The sequence below is a fragment of the Hirundo rustica genome, chromosome 15, assembly GCF_015227805.2.
Source record: "Hirundo rustica isolate bHirRus1 chromosome 15, bHirRus1.pri.v3, whole genome shotgun sequence".
NCBI lineage: Eukaryota > Metazoa > Chordata > Aves > Passeriformes > Hirundinidae > Hirundo > Hirundo rustica.
In genome coordinates, this window is record NC_053464.1 from 8372448 (window position 1) to 8398691 (window position 26244).

Here is a 26244-nt window from a genome sequence, read left to right on the forward strand (position 1 = left end):
CATTACATGAGTATTTGTTGTGCTACTGCAAGTCCATATATAAAACTTTTTGAAGGAAGAAATCATCTTTATCTCAGAATTAAGTCAGCTTTGTTTTACAGAGGGCAAGTGACCAAGAGAATATTAATTTCTCTGCTCACATACAACAGTAATTATAAATACACAGAGATAAGGTTTATCTTAAGAAAACCAACTGTGCTGTATAAATTCAAGTATTAGGCTGTATTTACCTGGCATTATCAACTACTTTGCGGCCCCATCTATAAGCCCAGCTGGCCAGGGCTGCCCAAGACTTGGCTACTTCAGGTGCCTGCACTGAAGACAAGTGATACAGCTGGCCCAAGATGAAGTCTGGCTCTCCAACTCCAATGTTTACTGTGATGGGGGAAATAGAATAATATGTGTTACAGTGTAAAACCTACTTCTGCCTTCCTGAGCACAGAAAATAACACCAAAAAATAATGGGTATGCAGTAATTTTTTTTGTAAAATTAATACCCAAGAGTGCAAAATTTTCCAAAATGCAATTATTTTTCAGTTCTGACACTGCTTCAAAATAAAGTCGTTTCCATTTGCCAACAACCACAGCTGTTACTCTACAATTCCTTCCTCTTTCACAGAGAGGTGGAACTGAGGCAAGGAACCTCCAAAGGAGCACAACACTTTAGAAAGCAGACTTCTATGAAGTACCCAGGGCTCTGTGGTTGTGTTTATTTGTGTATATATTTATTTTCTTTTCATCAAGTCAGAAAGCACCTACTGTTTAACATTCACCAAGAGCTCTACAATAATTCTGACTCTGCATGAGAGGAGCTAAGTTATTTATGAAATCCATGTTTAAAGAAACACAGAATTTATCTTAACATTTAAAGAAAAGTCTGCTGAAAATTAGGAATAAGAACACATTCTCCAGCAACAGCAGATGTGTTCAGACTAAGTACAGATTAAAGATCATGAAAAAAACTAAAGTACACTTATAGGGGCCCTCATAACATAAATCCCGTCCATGTTTAAACCTGAAAGATCTAACTCAAACTTTAGCAAATACACAAGCTGAAGGCAAGTACATAGAACAATAACTGATCTCCTCAATACAAAATAAACATTTCCCAGTTTCTTCCTTGGACCATTACTTGAACGAGAAAAATGTGACAATTATGAAATATCAATATTAATAATAACACCCAAGGTGTTTGGGTTTTTAAACTGCATATAGTTACCTATTGCACAAAATACACACCCTTGACACGCGTATTAGGAAAACAAATATATGAGTAATGGAGCACTTAGTCTTTATCAATATAACTGGTGTTATCCCTCAGTATAATTATCAGCAACTAATTTTAAAAAAGAATAATAGGAAAAAAAGTACCTGTAGATTCACTTTCAATCCTAGGATATTCATCTTCTAGTGTATTAACAGCTGGCAGATCAATCAAATTATATATGTTTTTAGACAAGGTAGACAGGCCAGTATGATTCTGCTGCTGTCGAGCTCTGTATACTTGTTTTAACTGTCCTGAGATCTCTTTCCATTCTGCTTGAATCCATTTAGCCAGAGTGAGAATAGATTTAGCAACTGCATATTCGGCTTTGGCAGATTTGCAGAAAGATATGGCACAAGAACTCAGCATTTCCATGGCATGTGTTGACTGACCTGCATATCACAAAAAACAGATCTTCAGTACAGTCCTATTATTTAAAAAAATTCTGAAATTCTGCACAATCAGATACAGCTTGTATCAATGTATTTTTACACAGAAAATTCTCTTTTGAAGAATGACAAGCATGAAAAAACTTGTGAAAACACTTTGAGGTAACAGCTAATGGGATGAAATCAGTTCCTAATGATACTGCCCTACTGTGACTTCTTCAAGGTGAAGGGAATTAGCCTTGTTATATGGAATAAAAGCTCAAGTCACTACAACATAACTCACCTGCTGTGTATAACAACTTTGTTTTCTCAATATCAAGTTCAGGACCCCATTTTTCATCTATTTGACCTGGTGCAGACAATTTTTTAAAGTGCTGGACTAAGTCCTGTGCAGTGGTGGTTCTCCCCAGCTGAACTTCGCTGCACTGGGCGAGCAGTCGTGTAGCCAGGGCGATGTTTCCTCGCTTCCGTGCAAATTTCGCTGCTGTTAAGCCCAGTTCCATGAGATGGCTTTTAATGGGGACCGTTGGTTCTAAAGAGAGCAAGACATTGTAAACAAGAGTATTAAACCACTTTCTGACACACTGAGAATTTCTGCCCAATGTATTGAGCACGTGGCCATTAGTAAAAATCGCTGCAGAAATTTAGATGACTTAATTTCTGCCTAGAATATTTATATACCCCATCTCAAACAAAAATTATATCCATATATTATCTGCTGGGCAAAAGGTTTTTTCCACTATAACCATTCTTCTTAGCTAACAAACCTACTTGGCCCCGACAGAACTTTTTTCCCATTACTTCTTATACTGCGCATTTAAATGGGTTTGAGGACTGTTTGTGAAGACCCATTATTCATAATGTTGAAGTGTTGAAAAGTGAAAGCAGTTAAAGTACAAAGTGATGAGCAAGTAAGGGGTTATTAGGAGAGGAGAACACAACCATTAAACACTTCAGAATGTTATTTTTCTTTTTGATACTGTCTACATCACAGCACTAATCAAGACAATCAGTAGTAAAGCAAAACATCTGAAAGGAAAAACCTGGCTTTTAAAAAGTACTCCATCTAAATAATAGGAAAAGACAGCTGCTGCTTTCAGCACACGGCTGAAGTTCAAATTCTGGATTTGCTTTTTCTAACACCATAATGAGAGCTGACACACCTTTAAGCTTTTCCATCAGTTGACTCTGGTACAGTGTGTACCTCAGGGCATGCATCCACGGCCTTACATCGTGCTGCTTGCATGACCTCAATGCTTCATTGAAGAGAGGTACAAGACAGTCCTGGAAGAGGCACAGAAGTTGCAGAGTTGTCATGAGAGACAACTTTACTACAATGCATTGTCATGAATTAAAACCAAAGACCATTTTTAGAGCAAACATATTTATATTACTGTAATATTATATATTACAGTAATAATTGACTAAGAGAAATATGTTTTATGGTTGATTTTGAGAGGATAACACTAAGAGCTGCTCAAAATCAACCAGAATTGGCTTCTGTACAATGTGATTAGAAATTACATCTAGAACATTCATAGTGGTTGAAGTCTGACATTCAGTTTTTAATTGCTGAAGTGATTTTTTTATTAGAATATTTTTAAGTTGCTTTGAAAGTAAAATAGGTGTGTGTTACACTGTTTTCAGAGAAAAAATACCAACACTCTAAAAGGCAACTATCGATTACACTTCAAAAATACTGTAAGGGTAATTGAAAGAGAGGTATATTTGTAACTATAGAGAGAAGTAGCATTGAGATGTAAAATTATAAAAACTTGGGTCAAGGCACATTAGAAAACTAAATGAGGTCTTTTTACAGTATGATTAACAGTCAAAACAACTAATGTATGCTTTATGTTCAATACTCCACAACATGATATGGCAAAAGACATTATCCCAGTTTAGGTTTTAAACACACAGAATTACCTCTGATGTCAGCCTGTTGCACACAGTGTTTTCCAAAGCAGAGGAACAGTACAACTGAAGAGTGCTCAGCACTGGTAAAGACTGAGACACGGTGAGCGTGGAAAGTCTCAAAGGCCCAATAGCAATGCGGGATGTTTGCTTTAAGTACTTCACAAGATTTCTGAAATTAAAGGATCACAACAGTCATTTTTCTTAGTTAGACTTTAGGAGTAAATAGTGATATCAAAATTACTGAAGAAAAACCAAATGCAGTATCTTTAAAAGGATGATGAGGAAGTGTTGCAATATCATACAAGTTACTTTATAATAATATTTTATTATTAAGCTGACACACAGAAGTACTTTATCAACTCAAGTACTCTATGAACTATACGAACTCCAAGTTAAACATCTTATTTTTCCTCAGTAAGCTTATAACTCACAACAGCTAGAACTGCCATGGATGCTGAAGCTTTACACAAAGTTAAACTACAACAGGTTTTCACAGTGTATTACATTAATTCATAGCACATTTCAACTTACTCAGATATTGACTGCCACTTTTGCTCCTGTTCTATGTGGTTTACAGCTGTTGCCAGACATACTGAACTTCTCAAAAGCTGTACTTCAACTGCTTTTTGAAGTTCTCTTGGATCAGGACTTAGCATATTAGGAAGGAGCTTCTTCATGTCTACATGGAGATTAAACAATTGAAACCAACTAGAACTGCCAAATTTTATCATGTTTCACCATCTGAGAATGCATTTTTGACAGTAAGGAAGTTAGGAAAAAAACCCTTCTTTTAAAAAAATATGTATTTTATATGTATATGTATTCAAAATATAAATTCATCACTGATTACTTACAAACAGTCACATTAACTCCAGAAAACACACTTGCACCAACATTTAGGATGACCACTACAAATCATTCTGAAGCTTGATTCATAAAAGGTTATGGTCAGTCCACTGAACAAAGCAAACTGCATTCAGAAGTTTCAGTTTGTCATTTATAGAGACAGATACATGGAGAAATATTTTCTTTTGCACTTGAATAAATGTTAATTTATGCATTTATACCTATTTTTTCTTTGGATCCCCCTGCAAGCAGGTTGATATTTTCTCCTGGTAATAATTCTAGTTGTTCAGTGCATTCAGTAAGTTGTCCAGACTCAAAGCTGCTCAAAGATCTGCAATTCAACATTTATAGTTTTATTTTTGTATTTCTTACTTCACTCCAGTTGCTAAGTATATTACAAAGCAAAAAGAAAAGACTAACTTGAAATCCTACAGAGCACTTATGATTTATTCTTAGCAAAAATCTCAATTATCACACACATCAATAAAAAGCACTAGTTCTGCACCAAATTAATGAATCCAGTACCAAAGGGAAAGAAGAGCCCCTTTCTCTGACAGAAGCAGTCACCTTTTCAGACCTACACAATTTTATTTCACTGCTTCCTTCTGTGCTTTTATTTTCAGGTCAAGAAATTTCAGCCAAAAAGGATTTTACTATGATTACCACAATCATGCAGAAATGGAAAGCAATCAAGTTGTCAAATAAAAAGAAACTCTGGTCTATTGAAGGTCTCTTCAATGTCAAAAGTATTTTTTCATGAACCAGAAAAATATCAAAGGTCAGGAAATAAATGCACAAGCTACAGTTCTAAATTTAATCTAAAAAAAAACCCCAAAAAACCCCAACCAACCAAACAAAAAACCTAAAAGAATTCATCAGTCAAGACCGCTTCTTTCCTATACTTTTTCAATTAAATTAGTAAATTAAGATACTTCTAAGAAGCACTGAAATACATTTTATTTAAGTTGTACAAAAGGATTGATCTTCTGCTGAGAAAAGCAGAATAAATTTGGTATCTTTTTTCGTCAATGAAAGATTTTTTTTCTTGAATACTAAGTAGCCTCAGCAGCCAGAAAGCTACAGCAGCTATTTAGAATGATGTTATCTCTTCACTCATCTGTAAATGCCATGGACAAGTGTTCACCCTCCCAAGAACACTACTTTCTTCTTTGCATGCCTCTACTTAGAAACTGACACCCAATTTTTAAAATCCATTAAAACTTAAAGATTTCAGTTGTAAAACAATGAACTCTAAGGTACTGTTGAATAAATTAATTATCCCCTTACTTTATGTAGTTAAAATCTGCTTTCAGATTGATTGAGGTATTGCTATTGCTTTTCTTCAGTTCATGGACCATGTTTTGCCACTCCTGAACAGCAGACCAGTCGGCAATGGAAATGTAACATTCACATGCTTTGTTACCCAGGTAGTTTATCACTTCAGGTGAAGAGTCACTAGGCTTAGTCAGAACAGTTTTTCTAGTTTCTCCTGTGAAATGAAAAATTTATATAAACATGCGCTTAAACACATATTTTCAAACAGCAGTTCTATTACTCAAACATTATTTCTATGCCTTTTGTCAAGAAAAACTCTTAAATTAAAAAACACAAGTAGTTACACAACTTTTACAGTATTCTTCCACTGACACTTTTTCTAAGGGAAAAAAGAACCTTTTCAAAGGAGGTTTTGAAAAAAATTTAGCTCACATCTGTAAAGGAGCATCAAAAAAGTAAAAGAGAACAACTAAATCGGGAACAAAGGAGGTTTGTTTTCAAAGATGAAACAGAATGCTGCAACCAAGTCTTAGTAGTTAAAAACCTCTGAGAATCTACTGCACTTATGATACAATTATGTCATAAACACTAAGGTTTAAATTATGATGACCTAAAATAAACTAGATTTAAATTAGTAAGTTACAAAATATTTTACCTATTACCTGCAGTTTCATTCAGCTAGACCTCAGTACTTCAAACCCTCCTATCTACACATAATATTGGTTTCAATGGCATTAAGTGCTTCAGTTTAACTGCAGATAGAAACAGGTTTTCAGATTTCAGAGTCAGGCATTACCACGGCTGTATCACTGAATGTTCTCATTTTATGCACACACATTTACACGGTTATATTTTACTTAAAAACAAAATACTGACCATTCAAGGAATGTTTTGGGCTGGCATTATTCACACTGTTTGAATTGGCCAACTTCAGAACAGTCTTGTCAAAGCCTGTTATACAGCAATCCACTCCAGTCATGGAGCAGAGGTGCTCCTGGTATTCCGCAGTTGCTTTTTCAAACCTGAAACAGTTCAATATCTCAGTCAGCATCTTAAAGAACCAGACTAGGTTTGGGTTTTTTTGTAAATAGACTAGGGTTTTGAGCATCATTTTACCCCAATACTCAAAAAGTTCATATTACCTTCAGCAAAAGAAATAAAGATAGGATATGAGTTTACTGGTTGGATTTCCAGGTTATAGCATTTGATAAAAGCTTGTCCATAAAAGTTTTAATGTCAACTTCAAATCAAGTAGAGACAGGAGGAAATAAATGAGTTTTATATTTGACTGTCTCTATTTTAATCTGAATGAGTAGAGCCGAATAATGATTAAATACATATTGCATCTCTGAAAAGATTCACTGACTTTAATTGACGTGGAAATTCATGAGCAGTCTTGACTCACACCACTGTTTAAAAGACTCAGAAGCAGGACTTTCCATAGAGGGGAAAAAACATCCAAGTTTGTAGCATCCAATTATTAGTGAAAACTTACCGCCCTTCTGCTTGCTGAGCTACGGAATTGATCCAGGAGAGGCTCTTCCCAACTACAGCAGAAGACCAGACAGCAATACCCTGAATAGCCTCAGGACAGTGAAGCTCACACAGTGCTTCCACCAGCATCATAATTGTCACTTCCAATTCATTTCCCTAAATCCAAACCAAAAGCGTTAATTAACAAAATTCCTCTGATGCAAGAGCCTCGTAGCTGTGGGGAAATACTCAGAAATGGTGAAGCAGTATTTCATTATACACATCTACAAGTGTTCCTAATATCCATCACTGCACTGCTTCTGGAAAAGCAGGGGAGCCACGGGAAGAGTTTGTGCTGTGAATCCACAGCCTGAGCATCAAGGGTTATCAGCCCCTGGGGGGTGGTTTTGTACCTATATGAGAACTCATACAGGCACATAAAGTAACAAATATCTATCAAACCACCTTTGGTAAAACATTTAAGCAAATCAAGTCATGTACTGAAGAAACTATTCAACCTTTTCAAGAAGGCTTTAATTACTTTTTCCACTCATCCCACCTCTGAACTTAGCTGCTAGTTAAAGGAAGGCTACCCCCATGACACAACCCTAGTTCTCCTCATACCCACAGGTAAACAAAGACATCACACCACCACAAATGCTTGGGATGGCCTCACCCTAACGCAGCACCAGTTTCACAAGGTTTCCACTAAATTAGAAGTTGCTCAATTGAAACTGTGAATTAACTATAGAATTCATTCCTGTGTTGTATTTCACCATGCCTCCAGTACATCCTAACCTCCAATCCACAGTATCACAACCACAATAAAAACATATAAATTAGAAGTGTGGCTTTAAATAACTCTGTTTAGTAACTACTGATTGCCTTAGCTTAGTTCTTTTAGAATATCACGGTGAATATTTCTGCACTAGGCTACAGAGTTTGAAAAGAGAGTACCTGAGAGATACTATTATTAGTTTTCATTTCTGTGAGTAAATCAAATCCATGCCTGACTGTCACAGCAGGCTGGCCAGCCAGCAATCCAACTCTCATGATGGAAAGTCTGATCCGTGTCAGCCAATCCTGGCATGTCTGGCGATTGGTATAAAAGAACGTCCTGATAACCTTCAGAGACAGGAAAGAAGTTTCACAACAACATTCTTCTGCACAAACCAAAATGGTTAAGTACTTAAGATTGATATCAAAGGCAGGAAGGTTTATTTTCTCCAGTTTTCAATTAATCTTTAATTTTATTAATGTAAATGGTCTGAAATCACAAACAGCATGCAACTAGCCAGGCACACTGGCAAGCCAGAAGTCTTAATATGAACTGACTATAAATTACATATTACTGCCACATCTAAGTCTGGTAATTAAACAGCTTATTTCAACACTGAAGAATGTTTTGCACTTAGAACTACACAACAGGGTACGTTGCTTATAATAATTTCTACATTCCCCAAAAAGCAATTAAAGCTTTAAATAACTGTGTTACTTTATAATAGGACTGCTGACAATCTACAAATAAGCGACTGCTACAAATCAGCGGTACTACAGGCTTGCTAGATTTGTACCACTATGCAAGCTGGCACTCCAGAAGCAAAGCCTGGTTTAACACGCTCCGTAGGAGTCTCAAACTTCGTTTGAGAAGTTTTTCTGAAATTCCATGGCTAAGAACTGAACAATCCTGAAAACACTATTCATTTAACAGACTGTTCCAAGGCACATCAGCACTGCAAGACAGACATACCTTGGGTGGAGAGGTAAGGGCATTGGCACATCCTTCATATGCATTGTACATCAATTTTTCCAAGTTCTCCAAATACTGCAGAAGGAGAACAAGCCTGAGCTGGTTGCTACTGTGTCCTTCATCATTGTCTGCAGTAGTCCACTGGCTGACATCCTGATCAGGGTTTAATGTGTGGGCTGCAAGGCTCCTAATAATACCTACACATTTTACCAAAACATGGGGAAAAAAGTTACCAGATGGTATTGTATTTAAATGTGCAAACGGATAGCAATGCTATCTCTCAAAATCTATCACAAGTTAACAGTCACTATGCAGCATCTTTCAAATCCGTAAGCACTGAAAAATAAAGCCATTGTGCCTCTTTCCTTAGAAATGAACACCCTGGCTTCACAACCTTACCAAAAAATCTCATTAAAATACAGTGTATATTTTACTTTACCTTCAATTGTTTGAAACGTATCTTGGGCTCTCCCCAGAGGAGTCCGCAGCTTTGAGAGAACAGTGAACTGAGCTGCTTCCCAGACAGCCCATTGCCACAGCACAGCATCAGTCTTCAACAGGTTCCGAGGGATGGTTGGCTGATCTCTCTTATCTAGTCTTTGACAGCTATAGAATAACCTTTCTAACCAATTATCCTTCCTGAAAGAAAACATCAGTGCATTAACAAGTTCACACCGTACACACTTCATCGCCCTATTGTTCACAAACCCATCTCTCATAAAACTAACTTCCAAACAGCAGTGTACATAGGAATATATGCCAAAAGGTGTGTATGTAAGACTTTTATAAATACTATAAAGTATAAAAAAGGTTGAAAGCAAAGCAATGTAGTTTGTAATGATAATTACAAATTTTAAACTATATATAACTTGGACTTGTTTACTATAAATTAAACATTCATAGATTTCAGTTCTACAAGGAGTTCTTACCCAGTTCGGTGGAGGTTTCCATACAAAATAAAACTAATGACATCAGAGAAATCCTGTGGGTGGAATGTGTTACTTGGAGCTTTGCTCATGTGACTTCTTATAGCCAAAGAAATTTCTTGTATTTCGGTGTGGGTACGGTTACTGCAGGAAGAGAGGGAAAACAATCCATGCTATAACGCACTTGAATAAACCAAAAAACGTTGTGTAAGAGAATTACACACACACTATATATATGTAATGACTAGAACTGATTATACACTTTGGTATTAATACCAAGCGCTTTCAGAGTTCAGGTCTTCAAGACAAATTATAGGACATAATATTGCTGAAGCTCTGGATAACAGGGACCTTACATGTATTCAGAGTTTGCTTCAACAAGTGATGCATAACTTATCAAATTTGTCAATTACTTTGCATACTACATACTGTTCTTAGACCTGTAAAAACATAGGAGAGATAGCAAGACACTTAGAATCTCAGAGGGTTGGATGAGACCTTTAAGATCACCAAGCCCAGCCACCAACCCAGAACTACCACTGTAGGCTCATGCTCTTTAATTTTCAACTAAGACAGTATGATGACAGTCCACTGGCGTTACTTTTCAGGTTAAGTGTCTCTGAAGAAATTAAACCATTATTCACACTGACGTTGGTCTGAGCAACTCACCTCAACACAACATCTAAAGGAATTGATTTCAGAAGTTTTCCAAAAGCTTGTCTCACACGAGCACCACTATGGACTAGTTGAACACGACACACATCAACACACCTGCAACACCAAAAAGGAAAGAGGTGTTAATATCTCCATTATCAGCATAATTCAAATTACATACAGAACTCTGTGCAAGTACCTCTGTAAAAGGTCATCTGGAAGGGAGGAAGACAGGGCGTGGAGGCTACTACATGCTTGAAGACAAATGTTCACATCTTCCAGAAGTGCTGAATTAAGGAGTTGAAAGGAGGAAAAAAAAGTTATTCTTGCTGGAATTAGGTAACTTCTGCACTACTCTGCATTTGTTCCCATATAATTTACAGAGTTTGAAATTAAACACATCACAGAACTATTCCAGTGCTTTTGGTAAATAATGATTTGTGACTGGGAAATTGATCTACCAAAAATGTCGGTGATGTGACCAGTCTCTTAAGACAGCAATTTATTTTAAGAAAACTGTTTAAGTAACATGCAGAGATCCACTTTAAAAAAAAAAAAAATCTAAAGAGTGTAAGTTCTTGCACAATACAACCTTGAAGCATCCTTAACGTAAATGAAACAAGTACAGTTGCTACTATCAGTGGGACAAGGGTATTTATGTACTTAACTTTGAAGTGTAAAATGTAAAAATATGCAATATCTTACTGTTTGCTAAAAGTCCTTTGCAAAACTTATGAAAAGATGGGAGAGAAAATAACGGTGTGTATGTTTCTGATTTCTTCATCAGAAGAGCCACTTCCAAAGCCCACGTTGTAAGGAGTTTCCTTCAAAAACCAAGAGTTTAGTCACTCTACACAGTTACAGAGAGGTACTTTCTGATAGAACTTAAACTACTTCACGTAGTAGCTCACACTTTTGAAACAAAGTATTTCTTAACTTTAAAGATGTCCTCAGCTCTCACCGACTTTTGGTAATACAGGATGGCAACTATTGCAAAAGGGTACTTTCAGAGACTATACCCTTTCTTTCAGTAAAGTTTGATAACTCTGCTTCTACTGGATAGATCTTCGGATAGTTTAAACTTTTCTAATTTTCGTGTATAAAAATGAGCAGCTACTTTTTCCACAATTTCACTAATAATGTTTAAGAAAACCCCAGATACTTGACTGGCAAAACTTACCCCAAGTTTACAAATTCAAATTACCTTGGTTTCAGAATTAATGTATTCTACTGGACAAAAAAAATTACAAATTTCTAAGAAAATTTTCCTTACCTGGTATCTTGAGTAAGGTTATCCTTCTTAAGCAGTAGCCCCAATAGGTTCAGTATGATTGAGAAATGTTTTTTTGTTGCTGTAGTTACAGTACTTATAACTGCTCCATCAAACAGAGAAGGAGAGGAAGAACTGAGGCTACTGGATATGAAATGGTCATGCCTGAAAAGGCAAAGAAGAACAAACTGTAAAACTACCCCAAGATTAGAGATACTTCCCTAAAGTTTACAGGAGGAGAGAAAACATCAACAATCAGAAGGAAAAGTTAAATGAACACAAACCACACTATGCCAAAATCCAAATATTTTGATCCCTAGCATAAAGAACAAAGCTACAATTTGCCATCAGTCCATGCAGGCCAGTAACCTGCTCTCCACTGGGTCTGGTATCCAACGCTTAGTGAAAAATCACCACAGCTAAGGATGCAAAAAGAAACAGTTGAACTGGTATATTCCTTTACTTTAACAACAGTATGTATTAATATGGTCTAAAACATATTTACATCTGTTGTTTACATCTCATTACCACTCCTAGATCTCTCAGTAAGCTAAATAGTAAATAATCTTTCTTCATTTACTTTCAGTAGAGTTCTGCCTCAGTTATCTCTATTCAAACAAGACTTCTAATCTGCCCTTGAACAAAAGGCCAGCTTTAAGCCAGGATCTGCTTTCCTGGCTGAGATACAGCTTCCCTGCAATTAATGAAAGCAAAAACTAATTAAGAAAAATTGGGCAAAAGCTTGATTGTAAGTCTATTTAATTTCATCCTCCAACAATATTCCCATCAGCCCATCCTAGTGCTCTTAAGATGCTGCTGAATTATGAAACCTCCTACCTGGAGCAGTGTGAGTACAGTGTGTAGAGCACTGCATACTGGACAGCAGGGAAGTGAACTGCTATGTCACCATGAACAATCATCAGGTTTTTGCTCAGCAGTGCAAACACAGTTGGTGAAAGGGCCCACATCTGTATAGAACAATTGCAACACAAGCACAGAAACATAAAAAGTAGGATCTACTTTTAACTGTAATTTTCATACCATTAATTAATGTATTTTCCTTTTTCCCCACAGGAAATAATTTAACTGTATTGTTTTCAGACTATTTTCTTTCCCATTTTTTAGAAGTCTGTTAAAAGTAGTTTACGTTTTTATAGGGAAAGATCTGGCAAGTGTTTTCATATGGTTGATATAATGCCAAAGGACACACTACAGCTGCTTTTACCTGTCTTGAGTTTCAAAAGCAATTACTATGATGAACTTAGCATTAAAGTCTTTAATAACCCTGATAAGATGTCCTTCCCTAGAAACTGCTTTTCATTAAGCATCAACTAGAGATACAATCCACCCACTGTTTCCCCTAAGTTTTAATGATGGAAGTTTTTCTAAAACTTAGGAAGTTCAAATATGATCATTTTAGTTATACATACATGCCCTACTGGTGTAATACAATTAAGTAATCAAGTATTTTTTACACTTATTGCATGAACTGTCTCTTGAGCTTTTACTCACCCCAATTAATGAGTTTTTAGCATTTCCAATAGTACTTAGAGCACTGAGGTCAAATATAACAACAAACTTGGCATTATCCACGTTGGATATAAGCTTCTTGAAAGAGTCATGTTGGATTTCAGAACAGGCTTCGGGAAGATGTAAACTATGGAGAAGACTATTTAAAGCACAGGTCATTTCTCCTAGAATCAACCTGTAAGCAGTCTCCAGAACAGGAATGTTCTTCAGGCTCAATACAGCTTGGTATACAGCAAGGGCTGCCGCAACAACCTTGAGAACATAATTACAGCAATAACTGATTAGAACAAATCATAAACTATACTAATCTGCAACAAAGAATTTAAAATCACTTCCTTATCTATGAATAGCTTAGTCTGATACACATACCTCTTCCGTTTTTTGTACCTCTTACTTACAGAATCTACTAATTAATTTCTTGATCATCCACCTAACACAATGAGTATCAAATGAACTAAGGAATTCTGTACCTAGAATGATGGCAAACTTACCAATTTCTTATCAAATCTAAATGCTAAAACCAAGAAGTAGCCGTATCTACCATTTCAGAAATTCAGTTAGACTAAAATCCATATTTTAGGTGAGCTAAGTTTTACAGCTTAATATAGTCTAGGAAGTGCATGAAGGCTGTTAGAATACACATGTAGAAGTTAGTTACTCTTACCTCTTTCTCCTTATGATAACGAAGAACAAGTAGTTTAGACTCTGGTATAAATAATTTCTCTACAAATGATGATGGTAGTTTTGTATTTATTTGTTCAACAATCTGGAGATAAAAACCGAAATAAGTAATTTTACTAATTTTTACTAATTATTAAAGATCAATCAAAATACTGTTTTTCTAGTCCCCCACAACAATAAAAACATGTACAAACCAGTGTCAACAGATTCAGGACTGAAATGACATAGTCAGTGCCACAAGTCTGACAATTTTCCATTTGATCTAATCCATAGGTGATGACCATGTCACAGTGTATGGTCATACTCGGATCCAGGCTGCCAAGTAAAACTCCAACACACTCATTGGCAGCTGTAAGCACAGCTTCAGAAAAGAACACTTGGTTTGCTGCAGTCACGCATCTCATTACTCTGTACAGAACCTGCAAAATTAAAAACACAACTGAGTTAAACTCCATTAAAAAGAGATGGCATTTAATTGTATTCACACCCATTTGATATCTGTCCCATCACCTACTCTGCAGTTTGGTCAATTCTGTTCTGAATAATGTCATCTCAGCATTACACTTCAGAAGTGTAAGAAAAAATCTTTCAACTGCTTGACTTCCAATTCAGTTAGAGACCTACAAAACCTAAGTTCATTTTTCAAAGTTCTGTTCCAACTAACACCAGAAGAACTCCCATTGCAAAAGACAGATGAGTTTTCTTGAGCTTTCCTCACAAAAATCCTCTGCAGATTAAGGTAGAAGTTACATAAATGTCTTGTCTTCAACTGGGAAATCCATACACCTATTTGCCCAAGAAGTTGTGTCCCTCACACAATTCTGCAAGGGCACAAATCCCAGTTGTGCAGATCATCCAGCAACCACAAGACTTTGACTGCAGGTATTTCTATTTTATCTCCTCACCCATTACAGAACTATAGCAGCTACTTAGCATATTATGTAATACTTAGTCTGACTTTACACCATCCTGTACTATAGAGCTAGAGACATTTACTATCAGATTTAATAGAGACTATTTCAACAGGAATAAAAGTCATCGCATTTTATAAAAATCAAACTCGTAACTAGAATTCAAGTTTCTATAGTGGCACTGTTATCTGAATAAACAGTAAGATGGTTTATCTATACTTTAATAAAATTATTGTAGCATATTTCTGGGAACAAATAGATTTACTCAAAGCTGAGAATATACACATTCATGTAACATTCACAAAACCTAAACAAACTCAGTTTTGCCATTGCTACATGGTGACAGAACAGGTGAGCAACAAAGAAAACCAAAGTAAATCGAGTCCTTACATCAGTTACATAAGCTTCTGTGATTGGTGGTCCTCTGATGGGGCTGAAGCGCTCCCCAATGCTCCTCACCACAGTGCTGAACACCCGCAGCAGAGCAGCCAGCTTGGGCAGTGACACCGAGGGAGGAGGGATGTCCTCATCCACCGACTCCCCTGAAGCCACGTGGCTGAGGTCCTGCAGCACACAGGGTTAACGTATCAGCACACATCATTAACTTACACACAGGTAAAACATCAAAATATGAGACTGAAAATGCTTCATCTCTTTTCCAGACATTAAACTGTGCAATCCAGTTACAGATGTATTTATCCAGTATCTCCCAACCACACCCCGTACCAAGGTGGGATACAGGCACACAATGAGAAGTCACAGAGTAACAGTGAGTTCAGCCACTGAAACAAAGTACTCAGACTGTATCTTGTAAATTAAAGCAGAGGCTTATGAAATTCCTGGTCTCTGGAACATGATCATCTGTATTGCTGCACTGTTACAACAGTTGCCTGCACACTTTTACCACTCTACCAAAAATTCCCATCCCCAAAATGGAGTCGAGATGTTTGACTGGCCATTCCCATCACACATGCAAACTATGTTGATCTGGAGACCAAGAGTTCACTAACAGACTATTCCATGCCAGCTGGCACCAGTGCCTGGGAACATTCCCAGAAGTGCTGATCTCATTAGTAGAGCTGTAGCCTTGGTCTACCCCACTGTGAGATAAACACACTGGCTGGAAGCACCTCCTCCATGTTAGCACACGTTATCTTAAAACTCTTCCGTGACTAAGAATACACACATTGACCAGAGCAGCAGCCAGCTCGATAAGCAGTGATTTACTGCTCTGCTCTGCCCTGTGAATCCTAAAGCTGCGCCAGCAAAGGCCCTGGTGGACAGAGGAGGACACTGACCAAATTATTGATTCTGCTTTGAGTGAAACAAATCGTGCTCCAAGTACAACTTTACCTACAGGACCTGCATATTAACATACACAATACAGTATAATCTACTTATAAGTTATGTATTCATATGAGCACATACACCTTAAAAGTTAGCACTTCCCCCCTAATCTCAAAGCTCTTCCTTTAACGACAGCATCAGATAAACTCTACGCCCTGTTAATTAAGCAAAGGTTACAAAAGTCAAAATTAAGTACATTAAATGAATATAATCTAGTTTTCCATCAGTTCCTGCTACATTATTTCCTGTATATTATAATCTGCTGCTTTATTTTAAAAAGACAGATTTATCATCAGTGTTTTTTTGAAGCATTAAGATTTCCTCTTTTTTCACCAACAGTTAAAAGTCCTGGAACACTCTGAGGTTGGACAATTAAAGAAAACACCAAGGAAAGACCATGAATTGTCTTCACATCAGCTCTTTAAAAATAAAGGCATTCCTGCTTGGTCAATTGTTTACAGTTTTATTACATCACGATATTCTCAATCAACAATGGCTGAAGGCCTGGTTGTGATACTAATTAAATAGTTAATGGATATTTGTGCAGTTGGTCATTGTACATCACTGAAGTATACTCTATAATTTGGTCCTCTTTTCCCCAGGGAAAGCCATGTAATTTTATTTTCTACAAAAGTAATACAGCCATAAAAATCTCAGCTGTGGATTTCTTAAGAAAACCGTAACAGTTAAGTCTGGTATATACCATAAAGTCTTGTTTACCTCAGCATAAGCTTCCATATCTTCCAAAAACTGACCCAAGAGCGTGGTAGAAAAAGTTAGATCAGCCACCCAAAAGGGCTCCAAGCTCTGCAGCCATCCTGCATGAAAATACCAAGCCAATTAACACAGAATGACAGACAATCATTAAATTTTAGTTAAATATTGCTGAGGGAAAAGTTGCTGAGCTAAGAGGTCATCTACATGAAAATACTAATGGCAGCTGTTTTTAAAATAAATATAAATTGTATCTCCTTCTACTGTCCTTTTGCAAAAATCATTTTAAGGTTCAGTTCTGCCCCACAGCAGTTAAACACCAAGGATAGATTCTAGGACTATGACACAAGAAACATAATTAATTAGCTGTGAATAACTTCCAAGAAAACTGAGAAAACTATTGAGAAAACTTGAGAAAAATGTAAAAAACATTTTTAAATGCCAGTACAGTATCTTTACCACAAGGATTATCTAAAAGTACTTAAGAAAAAATATATCCTTTTACAGAGGATATACTAATACCTATAAATTTATTCAAGTTTGTTATAAAATTGCACAAAACAATTGGTGTTTAAATATACCCTGAATAAACATCCCATTTTTCCGGAATTAGCATAAAATGACAAATGTAAATTTACTAAAAAGTTAGGAACAAAGTATCTTCTTATATAGCCAGAAACTCAATTTGGTTTTTTATCAACTTCCACGTCAGTAGAACCGAACTTGTGCAAGTAAAGCCCCAACATCTGCAAGCTAGAGCAGGCTCTGAGACTCTCCATGAGCTCCTCTGGCCAAACTTACCAGAGACCTGTTGTGTCAAAGAAGGTTTCTGAGTGTGATCTATGTGCCACCCAACCAGTATGTCCACTGTGTCCTGGAAAGGAATTGTGAAAACAGAGTCATTACCCAATTTCCTGCACCAACATTTCTACTGCAGAAAGAAAATACAAAACACAAAGAAAGCTTACCCTAAAATTGGTGCTGAAAATGTGTGGGTAGCATCGAGACACCAAAAGGATGCACTTGACACACTTGCACAGTAACTCTGGTGTATCAACATTTTCTAGGATGGACTGCAGGCTGGTCATTACAAGCTGAAAAGTAAAGCAAGGCCACCACACATTTCACTTCAGTAGAACACGAGAGAGAACACATTGTAACAATCTACTTGATTCAAACAACAAAATTCTACTCTTTCTGCAGGAACAAAATGTAAAAAGCATCACATACACTGCATGAAGAAATCACTTCAAGGGGGCATCTGCCTGATACATGGCAGAGCCAGGGAACACTTCTCCTTAGTTCTTTAGCCACAGAACAACTCTGAGTTGTCTTAAGTCCTGTTTCTCCTGCCTAAGCTTTTTGGCTCTGTAAAGCACCTATTAAATTGGAATACAGACCTGGCTACAGCTGTTCTACACTCAAACTAAGAAACCTTTAAATCTGAGCCAGGGGACCTCATCTTGTCTGCCCACATCCTACTTCTTTCTCAGATCTATCCACAACTCCAGTTAGAAATTGTAAATAGGAGATAGCACAAAACAGTCAAAAGGTCAGGTGTTGTGTACCATTCCACTTAAGTTCTCTTTTTGGTCTTAACAAGATTCTTCTTGGATCTGCCATAAATACTAGAAAGCTGCATCAAAATAGGTATCATCCTACAAAGATTTGTCATTCTTTTCTAATGTAACCAGAGTCAAAGAATCCCATTCTGTCAGAAAGTTCACTCCCAGTCTTAATGATATTTACTTATTATGTCAATATAGAATCACTTACTGTTCATTCCAGTTTAAAAAGCTCATTCAAGCACTGCACCGAGAAAATTATTAATAATCATGTTTTAAGTTGTAGTCTTACCTGCATTAAAGATGAAAATGCTTTCTTTTCTCCTACAGTCTCTAGTGCTTTGTAGGTTGCACACAAATAAAGAAGTTTAACTTCATCTTTTGTGGATGAACTGAATTTGCTAAAAATCCATTTAAAGATCTTCTCAGCCTCGTAGCTCAGAGAAGCACAAAGAAGGCCAAGACAGCAAGCTCCTTCCTGTCTCAATTCCTGAAGCAATTTGCTACTGTAATTTTGGAGAGAAAAAAAAAAGAAATTTGGGATCTCCGGCCATGACAGCAGAACAGAAGCATGAACAAAATCAAGCATTTTCTAAAGCAAAAGAAAATACATGCAGAAATAAAGCTGCTTCTCTCCTACTTAACGGTAGCAGTGGCAAAGCTAAAATAAAATTCTAAGAAATATTATTTCTATGGAGTAAGTCAACTTGAATAAAAGTATGCAAATGTGCTTCTAATTGCAACACTCGATCCAATAGAAATAGTTCTGAATACACAGCTGACTCTTGGAAATAACACTGACCTAAGCACTGAAAAGACCACACAAACCTCAGCATCCTCTACAAACACTCTTAAATGGATGTAAATGAGTCAGCTTGTAAAAAAAACTTCTCATTTTGGAAGCTACACCAGCACAGCAGTGCACTGCTCCGCCAGCTGACTGAGCACACCTGAGACAGACTCCACACAACCTGCAGCATCAGAGCCACACCTGTGCCTTCACATTCTCTCCAAGGCAGGTGTACTCTAGACAGCCCAACAGCATTGCTGATAAGCCTAAGAGTTTTTACTCCCCCCCCCAATTTCATTCTGTTCCTGCAATGGGACACAGATACAAAACTAGCCAATAAATTTCTCTCACTCCTTCCCATCTCTCTTTCAAACCTAATGCTCTCATTTTTCCCCTTCAGAGCATTTTTCCATCTTACCTTTCATTGAGCACATCATGAATGGCAGTCAGGATATTATCCAGTTGTTTAACGAGTACCTGTAATATAAGATAAATAAAAGGCATAAACACAGTAATTGCCCAATACTGCTTCCACAATAGGTCCTGTTTACACCCACATTAAAGACAACATTGCCAGTTCTCCTTGCCAAGAGAATGCCATTATGCTTTCCACGGCCACTGCAGACTGGCATGAACTATATTAAGCAACACTGCAATATTATCCTAGATGTTATATTTGATATTTATTTACAGTAGCCATGAAAATACTGGTAGCCTGCTATCAAGGTCTGTTCCAAGTTTAGTTCTTGCTGATAACATTACATCACCATGGAAGACTCATCACACAGCTCATGAGTAGCATCTACTAAAGACCAAATCTCTCATACTAATAAATCAATTGTATCATTGAAAAGTTTTCTGGAACACATAATATAATCTGAAGTTTCTACTTAGGCAACCCTGCATTTCAGTGAAATGGAATACAATTTTGGGCATGAAGCATTCTGCTTCATTATTATTATTATTAAATTATTATTACTGAGAAGCAATGCTTCTCAGTAAACATAACCAGAAAGACTTGTTTTCCTAATATGCACTAAACCCCTGCCACATTAGTGATCTGATTGAAAAAAATCACACATTAGCTGCAACTGCACATCATAATAACAGGAAGTTTTCTTGACAGTTAATAAAAATAATTAGTAAAAAGGTTTATGCTATTTTCTTCAGAAAGACATCCCTCTTTAACACAGTGGATGGTACCCAGTTTTTAAGTTAAGACTTACTCAGTTCTCCTCCCATGGAAGGGAATCCACATACAGAGATGTTTAGTTAGAAAGCTGAGTAGCTCTAAGACAAGCTGTTCACAAGACTAAACACCTGTGTATTTTTAATTTAAAAATAGAGAAACAGTTCTTGAACAAGACAACACTTTACTTCCCTTTCCCTCTGTTTCTTTTCTGAGGGATCCAGCGGCTATTCCTAAGGAGCAGTCACACACATGCCATGTTAATTCCTACAGTTCAAGCACTCCGCAGTTTGGTTTGAGGCAATACATCCTAATAAAACATTTCCTGAATTATGGAAACCAAACAATCCAGGAATACACTCTCTTTTCCTGTGGAATGAAATTCTTTGTATACAAGACAATCCTTGCAGACATGTCCCAATACTCAGATTTGAAAAAGACAGTTTCATAAAACAAGAAATGCCCAATGCTATGGCAAAGGAAGAATTACTGACCAGTTTGTTTTCTGGTTGCTGAATGAATTCTTTCAGTTGCTTTACAGTAGCCAGTCTTCGGTCTCTGTCGTCTTCCCGAGTAATCCTCCGAAGAAGATTTGACAGTCGAGACTCGTCAGAATAAGACAACGGTCGCTCTGAAAAAAGCAACATTATTTCTTTTTTCCTACAGCATTTCTCAACAGTACCTGTATTGTCCAATACAAGTATGTGCTAAATCAATTAAGTCATAATAGTAATTTGAGAACACAATTAAAAATAAATCCTGATTGGTTTTAAACGTTCATAAAAAGAAAGTTAAACGTAAAATCTAATTTAGCTACCAAAATATTTAATTTCTTCATGTGGACAGCCCAGTACCTGTGTTGAAATCATTTAGAACTAAGCAGAACCGTCTTCTACACAAAAACATGGACTTAGCTCCCATCTACATAAATGGAATTTTTAAAAAAGTGATGTTGGCTAAGATTAAATCAGACTTCAGATTGAATAAATGAAAATAATTCAACAAATAATATTTTGAGAAAACCTTGCAGGAAAAAACCAAGCTGCTTCCTGAAGCAAAGAACCAGATTTAAGTTCAAGCAACTACAAAGAAACAGTATTTTCTCTCTGATAGGTAGCAGGGTTCTGCTTCGAAAAGGAAAATAGATCTGCTCTTCCTTTAGTGAGGAACAAAAGCCCCCAGCGTGAAGAGGGACCTGGCTGTTCACATAAGCAGCTCATAATGGGGGAGAATGAACACCTTCATAAGGAAACACTTCATTAAACTTGGCCAAAAGCACTCAATACCAGAGAAGGTCACAACACAGTTTACCCGCCTGAGGGACAAATTACCTATGAATTCATACAAATAATTAATTTCCCTCATTTGCAATAGGGAAACAGAATTTCTTTCAATAAATTTAACATCAGATGTTTCATGGTGGCTCAAATCAAAGTGTTCATGGAACATCATGAGGTTTTCTTAGCTGACATGACTTTAATGAGAAAATCCAAGGCAGTTACAGACAGCTTTTTGCTCTACTCTGCTAGACATCAGTCATCTGATGTGACTAAAGCAGCTTTGTCTTTATTCAGTTAATAGCTAATCTACATCAGCATTACTCCCCAAGTATGTCAGCTAATTATCAAATCACAATCACAACTTTAAGAAAAAAAAAAAACAGAACCAAAAAACACTAACCAAGAACATGACTGAACCTACACTAATCAAAGTACTAGTTAAATACCTGTGACATCTGCTTTGTGAAAATTCAGCAAGGTCTCAGCCACATGCTATATTTAAAATTGTTTAATGAATATACTAACAAGAAAACATCAAAGAACTTAAAACCCAAAATCTGGTTGCAAGATAATCCCATTGTATTTTAAAGAAGATACAAAAAAACAAAATGACTTGCTAAAACCTGCAACAGTCAAAGACAGCCAAGTTCAAAAGGAGAAAATCTTGAAATCTGACATCTCAAGGAGAGAAAACATACAAGTCATAGGCAACAACTTCAGTCTTCCAAAATTATATATCCTACCTAACCTTTTCAGGATTAAAGAGATGCTCACATACCCAGGAGAACAGTCTGAATTAACTATTATTTAGTACTGGCAGAAAGGTTTTTTTTAATTTGAAGAATTTTCTATTTCCTCTACATAGACATCATAAGACACTAAAACGACTACATAATTTTATATCAAAACACCAGAAGAGGATTACAAAGTCTGAGTTTAATCCATTCCTAAAAATCACATTTTTCAAACAGTCATGTCACCACTTACACATCAGTTCTTCCACCTGCAAAGCACACTGAACATTCTTTTTTCTCCTCTGAAATGTTAATCCTTGAGAAGAAACAGCCTGTCCTCACGTTTATAATGTGCCTGGCACAAAGCAGGCAGTTTTTACCAGTGGCTCAACTACTACTTATACTAAGTGATGCAATAAGTGACAGTGCTTAGTCATGAAGTTTCTATTTTCATTCAAAAATGCTTGGAATAACTTTTTTTTTTTTTTTTTAACTATGACTCAAACCTCAAATAGTGGGAAGACTGAAGCTTTCTTCCTCAGAAACACAAACCCAGCATTCCTGCATCCTCCTGAAACTCCAAATTTGTTCTTGCTGCATCTCCCAAGACCTTGCCCACATTCTTAGGATGCTTCCAGCTCCTCGCTGGCCTCTACTCAGCTGAGCAAGAGGGAACACAAGCAGTGACAGGCTCAGGAGGACACACACAGCGACTGAGCAGGCAGGATGCGATCACTGCTTGTCCTGCAGCCCAGGGACAACAGGGAACGGCTAAGCTGCTCCCAGCCATTGCTGCTCTTCCCACACTGGGGCTCATTAATCACCAACTTTCTACTCAGGCACCAATTTGCAACAAATCCAAAGCAAGTTCTCCTTCTTAGAGATGTCTTTGCCAAACCTGGCTAATCTAAGTAAGGGTTCAAAAGCCATCTAAAGGAAACTGAAAAAGTGACAGCCTAAGCCAGGCAGTTGAGAGATCGACCAAACCTCTGGAGGAAGCCTCAGCACAAGGAACAGTGAAATAAGATGACAAAACAAGCAAAACAAGTTTCCATCAACACCATTTAATCATATATCACAAAAATCCAGACTGCCTAACCATAGTAAACCTCTTTTCATATTCTGAACACAAGAAATGTCGCCAAAAGAGATACTCTCTTCCTGAAAATCAACAATGTCCTTACCCTGTGATTTCCTCATGTCTTTTGTGGCTAAAGCACGATTCCCATGCGGAACACTGGTAAAATCAGGATTGGTCACATTGTTAACTCTCAGCTCTTGCCCCAACGACTTCCGACCATAAGTATTTTCCCCAGATCCTCCATTGACACTGTAGCCACCTGTGGACAAACCAATGGGACATTAAAACACGCTCTCAGACCACATATTTAGCAAGGTGGTGAGTTGTAAGTTATTCAATTTATATGCAAATTAACAGCTCTATCCTCTACCACCTCCTTTAGCTTCCTTTTTCAGTTTCACACACATCAATGTTTTGTTGTATCCTGTAAGTTTCCAGGTCACAGATTTAGAATCTCATCTGTCTTTTTGCTGAAGTACATGAAAAAAAACACTATTGCAATGAAGTTTGTCAATTTTGTTGTACTTAATGTTTTCTTATTATTACTTTGACATGAAAAGCTTTGTAAAATACAAGGTCAAACTGCTAGTACCCATGCCTAGATACTTTCACTTACTTGCTCCTTTACCCACATGAAATCTCCATTCTGCTTTTGCTATGAATCCACCACATAGGCTAAGTAAAATGGCGAAAAAAAGAAGTTTTTGAAAAGACCAATATGTGTTTGCATATATTGAACAACTCTCCTTAAATACAGGAGGTCAAAATTTTCACTAATACTGGTATCATCCTTCATTAAGCTCAATCCTACATTTTCCCACTTAAGATACATCATTGGTAACAATATAAAATGAAAATAAAAGCATCATTTTGACTAATTCAATTTGATCTTACTCCTAGAGCCACAAGAATAAACATACTCAGATGTTGAGACAGGAAATTTTCCAGCCTGCCACACCACTCTGAGGGGCAAGTTCTTCCCCTCAATACTGTACAGAAGTGAAACTGTCCCCTGAGCCTGCTCAATCCTTCACTCAATGTATTAGAGCTCACTTAGAAGGAAGATTTCTAAAGTGCCTGTCCAAGACAAGGAAGAACCAACTAATAAAATTAAACCCAGAACGACAAAAAATATGCAACATTCCTTTCAGAAAAGATTTTCACAAGTCCACCTGCTCCAATGTATAAAAGAAAGTCTGGGGAAAAGGGGAGGTGGCTCTCCATAGGAGGCTGCCTACTGAGACTAAAGGACTGATAAAAATAAGTTCAAACGTTGAGTTGAACCTGGACCTTAGAAGATGTAAGGAATGTTTCTTTAAGGCAAAGCTTTTGATAAAAAGCAGATATTAACTACCAGTATACATTTGTGCATTCCTATACACACAGGGCTACCCTACCACCGCAGAAAACCCTGTGCAAAGTCTCATTTGTAATTAGTTAACCACAATTACAGTAAAGATAGTTTGTGTCTATTTAGATTTACAACTTTTTTTTACAGCTTTATGTTTTTAAACATAAGCTAGCAAGCATGACACCTAGACATTCTTTTGTCAGAACAAACCAACACTGTCCTATAAAGGAAGTAACTTCTAACAGCAATTAATGCATTTGAGCCTAAACATAAGAGTCACATCCTTGGAGGTTTTCAAACCTGAAAAACTTCCAGAAATTATCAATTTGTAAGTAATTTTTTATTATCAACACCAGAAACTGTGGGTAGGGGATATATGGAAGACAAGTCAGAAAACCTCAAATGAAAATTCCATGCTGGCAGACACCCAACAGATGAATTGAAAAGTCTCAGTAAACAAAGAAACTATTCTGCATCTGCAAGCTTACAAATTTCTCCAATAATAAAAATGAACTAGAGATACCTGGAACTTGGTTTTATAGTTAGAATATCCTAATCACCTCTTTTCAAGTCACACCTGAACAAAACAGGCGAAGTGCTGAGCTAGCAGAGACATACTCTGCAAGATACAGCACTGGAGGGAGAGCCAGGTACATATTTCTTCTCAAATGGCACTTTCCCAGCAGCTTCACAAACTACCTTTCTGAATTTGTCCAAAACTAACTATTTCAATGTGCATTCTTTAAATATTAGCACCCTTCAAATTATAAGAACAACCTCCTATGCCAGTTTGTGTCAAACACAATACAACACTCCACATTAGCAGACAAATACACTCACTTCCTAAGCAGTTTCTCTACTGATGTAGAACAAAACTTAAGGTTCTCAGATTATGCAGACAAACATGCTTCATACTTCTGCCAGCTTCTAACACTGCCTGCTACTTAGAAAAAAATTAATTTGCATCCAGCTATAACTTCCCCTAAGATACAGCAATTATTTACAGCTACAGGCCAGAGAAGTAAGGGAAGTTAAGTACTTTTTAGGTTCCTGAACAAAAACTCCCACACTACTATTCCTGTGAGATTTTTTTTGAGTCTGACCTGCCTGAGGATTTACACAATCAAAAAGTGACTCTGCAAGTAAGAAATCCCCCAGTTTAATGTCTGTATTTGGCAATTAAAGAAAGAAAAAAAAAATCAGAATATAGATTTTTCATAAACACAGAAAAGACATAATTCTGACTGTTTGGCTATTTTCTAGAGATAGTATTTCCATCCTAAAAATAAAAAACAACAACAGCCAAA

At 36.8% G+C, this 26244-nt stretch overlaps 1 protein-coding gene across 1 annotated transcript in view; it reads right to left on the reverse strand.

Moving 5' to 3' along the window:
• The window catches only part of SMG1 (SMG1 nonsense mediated mRNA decay associated PI3K related kinase), a 57116-nt gene that overhangs the window by 20996 nt on the left and 9876 nt on the right, over positions 1–26244 (reverse strand). Inside the window, exons 3-32 of the mRNA XM_040079619.2 lie at positions 23690–23845; positions 20986–21122; positions 19721–19779; positions 18805–19018; positions 17916–18041; positions 17749–17821; positions 16954–17051; positions 15277–15450; positions 14170–14394; positions 13959–14060; positions 13277–13546; positions 12602–12732; positions 11768–11929; positions 11200–11318; positions 10694–10781; positions 10510–10611; positions 9844–9984; positions 9354–9553; positions 8915–9111; positions 8122–8289; positions 7187–7341; positions 6568–6713; positions 5704–5905; positions 4638–4747; positions 4102–4249; positions 3580–3739; positions 2817–2937; positions 1937–2185; positions 1372–1656; positions 231–375 (exon numbers count right to left, since the gene is read on the reverse strand). Of these exons, the coding sequence (XP_039935553.1) occupies positions 231–375; positions 1372–1656; positions 1937–2185; positions 2817–2937; positions 3580–3739; positions 4102–4249; positions 4638–4747; positions 5704–5905; positions 6568–6713; positions 7187–7341; positions 8122–8289; positions 8915–9111; positions 9354–9553; positions 9844–9984; positions 10510–10611; positions 10694–10781; positions 11200–11318; positions 11768–11929; positions 12602–12732; positions 13277–13546; positions 13959–14060; positions 14170–14394; positions 15277–15450; positions 16954–17051; positions 17749–17821; positions 17916–18041; positions 18805–19018; positions 19721–19779; positions 20986–21122; positions 23690–23845 (4663 nt within the window). The remainder of the gene's footprint in view (positions 1–230; positions 376–1371; positions 1657–1936; positions 2186–2816; positions 2938–3579; positions 3740–4101; positions 4250–4637; positions 4748–5703; positions 5906–6567; positions 6714–7186; positions 7342–8121; positions 8290–8914; positions 9112–9353; positions 9554–9843; positions 9985–10509; positions 10612–10693; positions 10782–11199; positions 11319–11767; positions 11930–12601; positions 12733–13276; positions 13547–13958; positions 14061–14169; positions 14395–15276; positions 15451–16953; positions 17052–17748; positions 17822–17915; positions 18042–18804; positions 19019–19720; positions 19780–20985; positions 21123–23689; positions 23846–26244) is intronic.